The sequence below is a fragment of the Solanum verrucosum genome, unplaced genomic scaffold, assembly GCF_900185275.1.
Source record: "Solanum verrucosum unplaced genomic scaffold, falcon-dt-bn FXZP01000165.1, whole genome shotgun sequence".
Lineage (NCBI taxonomy): Eukaryota > Viridiplantae > Streptophyta > Magnoliopsida > Solanales > Solanaceae > Solanum > Solanum verrucosum.
In genome coordinates this window covers 2,204,145-2,215,538 of record NW_026020340.1, presented here as the reverse complement: position 1 = coordinate 2,215,538, position 11,394 = coordinate 2,204,145, and the positions used below count along the sequence as shown (strand labels likewise).

The 11,394-nt window shown below is 28.7% G+C and overlaps 2 protein-coding genes across 2 annotated transcripts; both read right to left on the bottom strand.

Annotated features, from left to right (window-relative positions):
• Positions 1 to 81: 81 nt before the first annotated feature.
• On the bottom strand, positions 82 to 1,667 carry LOC125836983 (probable E3 ubiquitin-protein ligase RHY1A). The gene is made up of 2 exons (XM_049516123.1): positions 1,647 to 1,667; positions 82 to 624 (listed from the first exon to the last, which is right to left on the bottom strand). The coding sequence occupies exons 1-2, from the start codon at positions 1,665 to 1,667 to the stop codon at positions 82 to 84; spliced, it is 564 nt and encodes a 187-aa protein (XP_049372080.1).
• A 547-nt stretch (positions 1,668 to 2,214) lies between these two features.
• On the bottom strand, positions 2,215 to 10,236 carry LOC125837221 (ABC transporter G family member 1-like). The gene is made up of 9 exons (XM_049516377.1): positions 9,957 to 10,236; positions 7,789 to 7,868; positions 6,186 to 6,650; positions 5,459 to 5,542; positions 4,930 to 5,058; positions 4,659 to 4,853; positions 3,819 to 3,905; positions 3,429 to 3,687; positions 2,215 to 2,594 (listed from the first exon to the last, which is right to left on the bottom strand). The coding sequence occupies exons 1-9, from the start codon at positions 10,234 to 10,236 to the stop codon at positions 2,227 to 2,229; spliced, it is 1,947 nt and encodes a 648-aa protein (XP_049372334.1). The 3' UTR covers positions 2,215 to 2,226.
• Between the last annotated feature and the right edge of the window lie 1,158 nt (positions 10,237 to 11,394).

Genomic DNA, 11,394 nt, shown 5'->3' with positions numbered 1-11,394 from the left:
GGCTTCAAAATAATAAAAAAATGAACAGTACATTAATAATACGTTATTTCATATGAATCTATTCTAGCTCAAATTCTATACTTATATAGCTCGGAGATCATAACGACAAATAGGACAAGAATGTCCGATCTGTAGCCAAGTTGTAATGCAATCTTCATGAAACATATGTGAGCATGGCATGCATATTCTCTCCCTCTCCTTTCCAAGTTCTTCGAAACAAATGATACAATCAGCATTCTCATCGTTCTCCATTTTCCATATCAGCTTCACTAAGTCTGATACGAATAAAATCATATGAACGCTCACATCCAAGCGTTGGCGACCCCTGTTACACTCATCGCCAATAATTTCATGAATTTCTTCAATCATATCTTCAATGAAAACTCGACGATCATTCTCATCAAACACTTCACCCCATAATTTTTTGCAGAGATTATCTTCCAAAACACGGTAAAACTTTTCCGGTGACATGTATGTAGCTGAATGGAAAAGTTTGATCTGTAGTGATCTGCTATGAACTCGCTCTTGTTCATCAACTCGACCAATAAACAATGTATCAAATCGAAATTTAATGAATAATATGGGTAAATTAGACGGAGAATCAGTATTAGTTTCGTTTTCAAACTATTGATAAGCTTCTTTTTGTTTTCAAGAGTCTCACACTTCTAAAAGAGTAGTTCAGAATGAAACGAATAATCTAGTTAAACTCTGTCAATGGTTCAGAATGAAACGAATAATCACATGTAGTTCAAAATGAAACGATTAATCACGTCAAGTTTAAGAGTGTTTCCATACTTACTTACTGATTTTGCATAAGGAAAATCTCAGAGGAATGTCTTTTGGGTATTAGGGTTTGAACGAAGATTTTAAGGGAGGCAGGGGATTTTATTTTTTGGGGGGATAAAAAAGAACCTAAATTAATAGAAGAAAATTTTAGTTATTTTTTATTGGATAAGAAAAGACTGCTCAATATTATAATTATAATCTATATTATATTAAAACATGAAGGTGCTTATAATTTTTTTTGCCCTTAATCTACTATAGATAAAATTGTCATTAATAAGTTTTCTAATAATTATTTAGGACTTAAAAATCAACTAATTTATTAAATCTTTCCTTATTCGTAATTTAATTTTTTAATATTTAAGAATCTAAAACTAACTACTCTCTCTGTCCATTTTTAATTACCATGTTACGTTTTTCGAAAGTCAATTTGACTAATTTTCAAAGTTAAATTAGATTACATTAATTTGATATTTTAAACAAAATTCAATAATTATACGAAAAGTACTATAAATTCCAATTTTTTGCATATCAATATGATGAAAAAATACATAGTACGTAAAATGTTAGTTAAAGTTATTATTATTTGACTATAAAAAGAAAATTATGACAATTAAAAGTGGACGGAGGTAGTAAGATTCAACGTTAGGTTTATTATTTCCACATTTAGGATTCTTTTATTACCAAGTACCAACTAATTAATGTTACCCCCAGTCCCCTGTGTTTTGTCTTTTTCTTTGTTTAGGTTTAGGATTAGTTTGATATTAAACATTATAGTTTTATTAATTATTTAATTATCTATTCTTTAATTTTACTGCAAATTTATATGATTTTCTAAGTTCTATTTTATTTGTTGGTATTACTTGATATTTGATTCTGCACATTATTCTTAATTTTTACATTGTGTTTCTAATTTTTGTGTATTTTTATTTTGTGATTTGAGAATTTGAAAAATTATATGAAATTACATTTAAGTAAAACGTGAGAATAACAAGTAAATGGTTCATTCAAAAATTAAGACAAAACCTTACTGACAGTTGATATCTTATTTGGGTAGAATTTAATTTTGGGTCATTCGCACAAATAATGCTTATATTTTGAGTCGATTTTTAATTTTTATCCTTTAAATATTTTTAATGCGACATAACTTTAGATTTTGCTAGGCAAAGTTTTACCTTTAGCTAGGCATATATATCACAACATCAACACAAGTTATGTAAGACACAGTAAACTTTTAACACTCAATATAAAAATACTATACAATTTATACCGCTTTCAGCTTTCGAAGATAAAAACATTATAGAACTTATGTCAACCAAAATATGTCTGAATATTTTCATTAAAAAAGCAACAAAGGTAAAAATTAAAGACCAATTAAACTTATTCAAACTTTCAAACATTATATCACTAATTACAAGTCCATATATAAACTATTTATCTATTTTATGTGGTACAACAATATTTAAAACCTCTTACCATAGGTCTAAACTTTTCTTTACCCTTAATAATACTAAGAAAAATTAACCTATATAAAATCACCATCCCAAAAACAATAACAATATCTCCCCACTTAGAATAATTTAATTCTACTTGAAAGATATCTCTCAATATTTCATCACGAGTAACTATTATAGCCAATCCACTTTTAGTAAAATATGTAAAAGTTTCATATTCATTTTTATAAAAACCTTGAATTGCATATTTGTGGAAGGCTAAATAGTACATTGGATATTTCCAAATTGGCATTGGAAGTTCATTTGGCAATCGAAAAAACCCTCCATTTAGCATCATTATTCCTTGAATTCCGGCACCTGTAAATTTAGAGATGACAAAATCAGCTCATTTTTTAAAGTAGTTCGTCTAATATATATACACGAGTTAAATAGGGTTGGTTATTGCTCGGATTGAGTCCTTAAAAAGACATTATATTTGAAGGATCAAGTAGATATATATATATATATATATATGAATGTGGGGGTATTTTTGGAAAACATATCCGAGCAATATAAGTTATGACATGTTTATTGACTTTGTTCAAAGGATTGAACCCGAAACAACTCAATAAAGTATTGATGAATCGAAACATGTCAAAATAGTGTAAACAATTGGGTCAAGACACAAGCAATAACCACACATACAACAACAAAAAATCATTGAAATTTGGAATTTAAGAAAAGTACATTAGTTTTTTTTTTTTTTTTTTAAGTTTGATCTTCTTGGACAAATTGAATTATGACACATTATTTTTTGAGGTATAATTTACCTATAGTCATTTTTCAGCCTTATAATTATCAATTAGTCACTCTCATGGAGTTAGCAAATTTTCATAGATAAAACTCTAGCATACTGTCATGGGGTTTCACCTCTGAAATTTGAAATTCATGATTACGACTATTTCTACTCAATTATCTCATTTAGACCCAATCCATATGATCTGCCCAAACAGTTTACGGCGGATTATATTATGTTTATTGATGATATTTACTATCAGAAAATCACTAATTTCTTATGATATCTATCAAAATTTAACTCATCTACAATATTAATTGACGAGCCAAATTCTGATGAGACGTCTGTCTAAAATTAGCGATTTTCTGATAGTAACTTTGTGACTCATTCAAATTTGACTCGACTCGCTCATTTACCTGTTATAATTCCCATGAGGAAGTCAGGGACAATACTTGCAACAATCATCATTAGGCTCTCAACTAGCATCATGCAAGCAAATAACATTAGGACAAAATAGGCAAATTTATCAATCCCTTTTTGAACATCAGCAAGATAGTAAGCCACAGCTCCAGGAACCAAAGAGATCAATAACAAGAATGGTGTTGATGATAATGTGTTGCCAATCACAAATGCACCCACACCATAGTGTCCATTTAGCCTTTCTCGCGTAAAAAGCTGAAATTTACACGATCAGATCATTATGGTACGTATAATTAATTAATAATCGAATATAAATACTAACGTAACGAACATGTTATAATAATATAGAAAAAAATAATGGACAAGATGGGGCAAAAGAATATTACTTTCATTTCCTCTACAAAAGAAGGGAATCCACCAATTGCCATGAATGTTAAGAAGCCAACCACAAATACAAGCATTGAGCTTCTAGCCTGCCAATTAAGGGAAAGAATTATATAATGTATAAATTCATCACATCTTGAAAAAAAAGTGTTTTTCTATGTTTCTCATTCGATGTCTGGTATCTGTTTTGAGATCTCGATTAATTAATTCAGGTTCATCTCGCGTAAGTCACATTAAAAGGGTGCATCAAACACACTCCCTATCAGGATTTTTTCCATTTTAAGGCTCGAACTTGAAAATTCTAGTTAAGCCTGGAGGAGTCATATGCATTAATTTCACCATGATCCTTGGTCCACAATTCTTGGTGCTAAAGGTGCATTTAATTACTCCCTCCGTCCCAAAATAGATATCACGTTTCACTTCTCAAAAGTTAATTTGACTAATTTTTGAATCTAAATTAGATAAGACTAATTAATTTGATATTTTAAAACTAAATTTAGATATTCAAAAACGATACGAAAAATACTGTAAGTTGCAATTTTTTCTCATATAAATATGATGATGAAAAAAAAATCTTAAAATATCGATCAAAGTTGATATAGATTGACTCTCGAATAACAAACCGCGACAAGTATTTTGGGACGGAAACAGTAGTTCATTAATTTACTTAATGAGTTCAACATTCTATAAGTTAGATAGACTTTAAAAAATTATTATATATATAGGTAATTGTCCATTTATAGATTAAATGAATGTAGTATTTTTCTAAAAAAAAAAAGAAAATAACTACCTTACTTGTTATAACTAGTTAAAATATATTGATAGCGTAAATGAATATTTACCTGAATTGAACCATAATCAGAGCCAATTTCATGAAAGATAGTGCCAATGCACAAGCAAAGTGCAAGATAAATAAGTAATCGAAGCCAGTAATAGCCTAAATCACGATACATATTGATAAACGATCTTTGCGTTAGAACTTTGCATTGTGTGATGAACCCTGCTTGACTTCCCTTATTTTCGAGCAATCGTCCATTCTACTACATAGACACATGAAAACAAGTTAAAATTTGCTACGAGCTATTTAGCGATGAATTTCGAAGATATTTTTACCTTTTGACAAATTGTGAGAACCTTTTGCCTAACATTGAGGCAAGCCTCTGATGATTCATATGACATAGCAAGAGTGTCAATTGCTTTGCCTGAGGTAATTATGTTTTTGCCAAATCCTTCCTCAATATCCTAAATTAATCAAACAAACAATATTATATTTCAAAGATTAATAAGACATAAAACTTGTACTAAATTAATTAAAGGGAAAAGGGTCTGAAAAATACTTTAACTTTGACCGAAATTGTTGTTACGATATCAAACTTTATAGAGGACCTTTTACTCCCTGCACTATTTAATTGTGTATTTTAAAGGTACATATGTGCCCACGTAGACACATTACTATTTATAATGATGCAATATTTCTGATGTCCACGTGAGCACATACATACCTTTAAAATACACTATTAAATAGTGTCTTTCCAAAGTTCGATATTGTTACAACAATTTCGGTCAAAGTTCGGATATATTTCAGACCTTTTTTCCTTACTTAAAAATACATAATTGATTGTAATTAAAAAAACTAACTTACATCAAAATCTTTGTTAATTGTTCTAAGATAGTGATCAGAAGGGTTCCTCATATATGGACAAGGAAATCCATTGACCGCAAAAAACTAAGAGCAAAAAATAATAGGTGAAGATCCATTAGTAAATCCTTCAATATTGTACCATTAGATTGCAATTGAACAACTATGTTTGGTACGTCAGAAGTCATTTTTTATGAAAATGATTTGATAATTGGTGAATTATAAAGATTGGTGAGAAAATATATGCTAAAAATTAATAATAATATTAGCAAGTATGAAAAAAACAATAAAAAAATATTAGCAAGTACGAGAGCATTTTGATGAAACCTTTGAGTAAAAATAATAATAAGGATGGCCCACGTACGAAGCATCCTGCGTTCAAGCAAGATTTTTACAGAAAGGACACACTCCAAGAGAGTGTGATGCAGCCAGTCTTATCTACCCTAACGCAAGCATCATTAATTGATTCTACGACTTATAACTATATATGACCTACATGTTATAAGGTAACATTTTTATTGTCATAACAAGTAAGGAAAAATTAAAAGTTAAGATAGTTATAAGAAAAATGACTTTCGCCTTAGGCCATAAGTGAAGTCATTTTCCCTTATGATTGAAAACATTTAATTTGCCGAAAACCAAACACCAGAATTAAATATTTTTTTGAAAATGACTTTAATCGTACCAAACATATTAAAGGTTAAAGTTCTCTAACAATATACATACATACCTCATTTGCTTTGGAACTTGAGCCAAAATAAATGGTTTTACCATAAGATAGAAGGCAAAGGTTATCAAATAGCTCAAAAACTTCACTACTAGGCTGATGAATTGATGCCACAATAGTCCTCATATCTTGTTGTGCAATCTTGATAATTCTATTCATGACATGATAAGATGCAGCACTATCCAAACCACTAGTAGGTTCATCAAGAAACAATAATTTTGGTCTTGTTAAAATCTCAATACAAATACTAACTCTTCTTTTTTGTCCACCACTTAATCCTTTTAAACTCCATCCACCAATTCTTGTGTTCATTGCTTCTTGTAATCCCATTTCTTTTATTGTTTCTTCTGCTCTTTCTTTCTTTTCATGTAATGACATTGATTGAGGGAGTTGTAATTGAGCTGAATAATATACTGTTTCTTTTACTGTCAATGTTGCCATTAGTGTGTCATCTTGTGTCACATAGGCCTATGGGAAGGAGCAAAAAAAAAAAAAAAACTTTTGAATTCTATGCATCGACGATGTAAAAAATGTATTTACTAGAATTGAGATTCAAGACGTTTAAAAGATAATTGCATGTAATTTTGTACGATAGCTTTGGAAAATTAGCAAATTTAGTCCCTCAAAATATTAAGATATTGCTATTTAGGTCCTTGTGATTTCTGGTTAAATTAAACACATTTAACCTTCAGTTGATTGATATATATGTGCACTTTTAATCCAATTTTGACTTTTAAGTCCCTCTTGAGGTATATTTACTGTCAATGTTGTCATTATTAGTGTGTCATCTTGAGTCACATAGGCCTATAGGAAGGGGAAAAAAAGTTTTGAATTCTATGCATCGACGATGTAAAAATTGTATTTACTAGAATTGAGATTTAGGTTGTTTAAAAGATAATTACATATAACTATGTACGATAGCTTTGAGGAATTAGTAAGTTTAGTCCCTCAAATATCAAGATATTGCTATTTTGGTCCTTGTGATTTCTTGTTATATTAAGTGCATTTGACCTTAGTTGAAAAAGAGTCTTGAGTCCTATGCACCGACAATATAAAAAATATATGTTTACTAGAATCGGGATTAGGTCGTTTAAAAGATACTTACATGTAACTATGTATGATAGCTTTGTGGAATTAGCAAGTTTAGTCCCTCAAATATCAAGATACTATGTGCATTATTAATCCGTACTTTAAGTTCCTCTTAAGGTATATTTCTTGTATAAAGGGTTCAAAAATACACTATTTAGTAATTTGAAGGTTGAATATGCTTAATCAATTTTTATAAAGAACAAAATTAAAATTTATCAATAATTGAGGGATAAAAAATGCAATTATCCCAATAGCTTTAACTTATAATCTAGATTAAATGGTTATAGGTCGGTAACATGTTATGAACTCTGATCGATTAAATTATGTTGATAATGTAAATAAAGATCTTTATACTATATGCATATATAACTTAAATTATATTCGTAAGAAGTAAATTTTAGTTTTATATATGCACCGATAATGTAAACAAACAATTAACATTATCATATTAATTATTAAAATATAATAGATTAAACTACACTGATCGTGTAATATATATAATTAATAATATCCATACCGAAGTTCCAAAAGCTAGTGCTTGTTTGCGTCCATTGACAAGTATATCTCCACTTTGTCTTGTGTTTGAAGCTAATCTACCTGCAATCGCATATAAATAGCTTGTAGCTAATATAATTCGATATAATCTATCACTAATCCATCATTAAGTATGACTTAATAGTGACGAAACTAGGAATTTTGCTTAAAATGTTCAAAATTTTAGTATATATACCTCAAAAGAGTTGTTTTTGACCAATGTACGCACTATGTAGTATTATTTTCTATTGATGAAAAATGTTCGAGTGACTACCCTTGGATCAATGTAACTTAATGACTAGCGAGAAATTATTGTTTGACTACATAATTTATCCGTCCTTAATTCCTATTTTCTTTGATATTGATCAATAATCCAATCACTATATATTATAATTACTTAATTAAGTAATGACTAATTAGCTTAGGAGATAAGCCGCTAACCTACTTGTATACTAAATTAAATTAAATTTTCGAATGTGATATCACCCGCAAATTATTATAATATATAGTTTTCACCTCATCGATACTAGGAAATTTGTCAACTGATTTTATATACTATAGTACACTTAAATATTTTTGTAAAATATTAAAGTAAGACACCTTGGTCACCAACCATATAATCAGCTGCTTAATTTTGTTGGACTAGCTCACCAATTCACCAAATATTATTTCTACCCTTACACCAAAAAATAATTAAAATAAAAAAGTAAATCTTTTCTTAATTAAGATTTAAAATAAAGATGCTTAATACTAGGGAGAGAAACTAATTCAAATTTCACTTATATAAATATATGGTGGGAAAATAAAAACTTTTTTTTGGAAATGGACATAATGGTGGAGCCATTATTTTAACTAGACGGATTGTCAAATTGATACATTTTAAGGAGATTAAAACACATACATTTCAACTAAGCATATTGTTTAATGTATTCGATAAAAGGGTGTTAATTGACTTTCTTTCGATAAGAATAACCTCGTTACTGAATATATAACTTAAAAATCTCATAGTGAAGAGTATTTTAATTACTCGTTAGTTGGGCCTACACAATCGGTGAAAATTCATATTAGTCGGACCATTGAGTATATTCCAATCAAGAATTTGGACTACAACAACAAAGTAATTACTACTACTACTACTACACACAACTATCTCGAGCTTACTGGTCATATAACTCCATTTAAGCTCATTTTAGATCAATAAAAAAGATAGTTTGGTGCGCAAAATATTTCACATTTCAAAAGCATATTTAGAATTTAAATTTAATAGGTTCAACTTTTAAAATTCTTATCAACAAACTCATTATACTTTTAAAGTTATGAATTCACATCTATTATTTGTTAAGATTTTAATAGATTTATATAAATACTTAAATTGGAGAATAAAAACATTCATCCCTTAAAATGTGTTGTTTTTGTTAGTTGGTTATTTTGTGCCAATTTAAATAGCCGTTCCATTAAAAATAAAATGCACAATTTAATTTGTTTGTCTTTTATATATATATATATATATAGAAAATACCATGTTAGAACTTCATTATTTTTTTTTGGCTAGACCTTATCTTAATTTGGCTAAATTAAAATAAGTTCCAACTAAATTTCATAATCCAGAAAAAGAAAAGAAACATAATATTGTTGAAACAAATAATAAAAACACATTATGAATAAAATAAGCAATGTATATTAAGAACTAATTTGGCCAAAACAAAAAACACATTCTGAAATAATCCATTTTCCTTTCTCTTATGCGCTTACAAGAAAGTATATTCACGCTCTTTATCACATCATCATTTAAAAAGATCGATCAAGACTATCAAATTACCAAATTCAAAATAATTAGTTTGACCAACCTAAAATTTAAATATGCACTAAATAAAACTCGACAAGTTTAGAAAAGTCCCAATCTATTCTGTCAATATAAAGTAGTATTTGTCCACTTTTAAATTGACACACATATTAAGAAAACAATGATTGACATAGTAAGTTTACCATTTACCCCTATTAATTATGAAGTTGATGAATTAAAAACTTAAAATTTTCAAGAAATTATATTTTTTTTCAAAGTAATTAATTGAGAGTATAATAGTAAAAAGAAATTTATCCTTTCTTGATTTGTCGAAATGAACATGTAGTTAGAGACAGACTAAGTATTACCTGCCAATGCATCAAGAAGTGTAGATTTGCCACAACCAGAAGGCCCCATAATAGCCAAAACTTCACCAGGTTGAGCATATCCACTTATCCCTTCAAGTATTGGCCTTCTTCCAACTTTTTTATCTGGCACACTTACCCATAAATCCTTCCAACTTAAATAAATTCCATCATTAATATCATTATAATCAGATGAAATATTAATTTTTGTGGCCATAATTAATGGATCACTTTCTTTCTTTTTTGACATATTTTTTGGAACTTCATCAATAGGAGAATCCATGTTATAAGTTTTTTTTTGTGTGTGTGTGTGTTGGCACTATAATTAAGTATGTGTGTTGTATATATATATAATATTTTTTGGTGATTATATGTGTGGGGGGTTGAGAGGTAGGAAAGAAAATTAAAGAATGGGAATAGTTGTTAGAGAAACGAGGAAGTGTGTCTAAGATATTTTATGATATACTTAAATATTATACAAAATATTATGTGTTTATGCAAAGGTTTATTTTAAGTTAGTACTAGTTTGTGTTGAAAAAAGAATGTGATGCAATGGGTTGCTCTTTCGGTCTCGATTCGAGTCCTGTGTATAGAAAAATCCTTGGTAAGGAGCGTTTTTCCTTGAATAGAGCCTTACCTAGTGCGAATTCAGAATAGTCAGGCTCCAATGTAGGTACCGAACACTGAGGGAAAAAAAGCTTCTTGTTACAACTTTTTTTTGTAGTTATATTCTTCCATTTCAAGAATTTTGAAGGCTTATGAGGTGTATTCTAAGGAAGAGGGAGAGTGATGGAATTTGGTTTAACATAATGTATGGTGAAGGCAAAAATATAATTTTTATCTCAATTTATATAACATTTTTCTTTTTAGTTAGTTTCAAAGAATGATACATTTTTATATGTAAAGAAATGATTTATAGTTACACGAATATATATGACTTATATTAGACCACAAATTTTAAAGATCTCTCTTTCTTATAGTTAAACTACATCATATAAACTGATACTGAGAAAATAGTTAAATGTTGGCAAATTGGCAATAACATAGTTTATTAAGAGCGTGGGGAAAATTAAGACATAAGAATAATAATTGTGATAACTGATGAGCCATGAAATTTTTTTTAACTTTATTTTATTAAGTTGGACAATTTATGATATTAAAAAGGAAAAAAAAAGATAAATTCAACTAAAAGAAGGATTTATAAAAGTAAAGCGGGTCTCATAATTTCAAAAAAATTATACACTAATTATATTAAAATATAATAGAAGAAATAATTTTTATCATTGTGTTGAAGCAGACACGTCAACAAAGACGTGCTTGCTTCAACCTCAAACTCTCTCTCATATATAAAAGCAAAATTCAAACGCATCGAACACATGATTTAACTACATGTGTTCATCACACTATTGTACAAACAAAATAAAACAGAAAAATACTCAGA

What these genes read in the sequence shown, in the direction of transcription:
- LOC125836983 (XM_049516123.1), bottom strand. Translation starts at nt 1,667, where the DNA reads ATGTGCAGAATCAAATATCAA. An exon ending in TGTGCAGAATCAAATATCAA is followed by an intron (nt 625 to 1,646) that starts GTAATACCAACA and finishes GCTTATCAATAG; the next exon opens with TTTGAAAACGAAACTAATAC.
- LOC125837221 (XM_049516377.1), bottom strand. Translation starts at nt 10,236, where the DNA reads ATGGATTCTCCTATTGATGAAGTTCCAAAAAATATGTCAAAAAAGAAA. An exon ending in CACTAGCTTTTGGAACTTCG is followed by an intron (nt 6,651 to 7,788) that starts GTATGGATATTA and finishes TCCTTCCCATAG; the next exon opens with GCCTATGTGACACAAGATGA. An exon ending in CCTCATGGGAATTATAACAG is followed by an intron (nt 2,595 to 3,428) that starts GTAAATGAGCGA and finishes CTAAATTTACAG; the next exon opens with GTGCCGGAATTCAAGGAATA.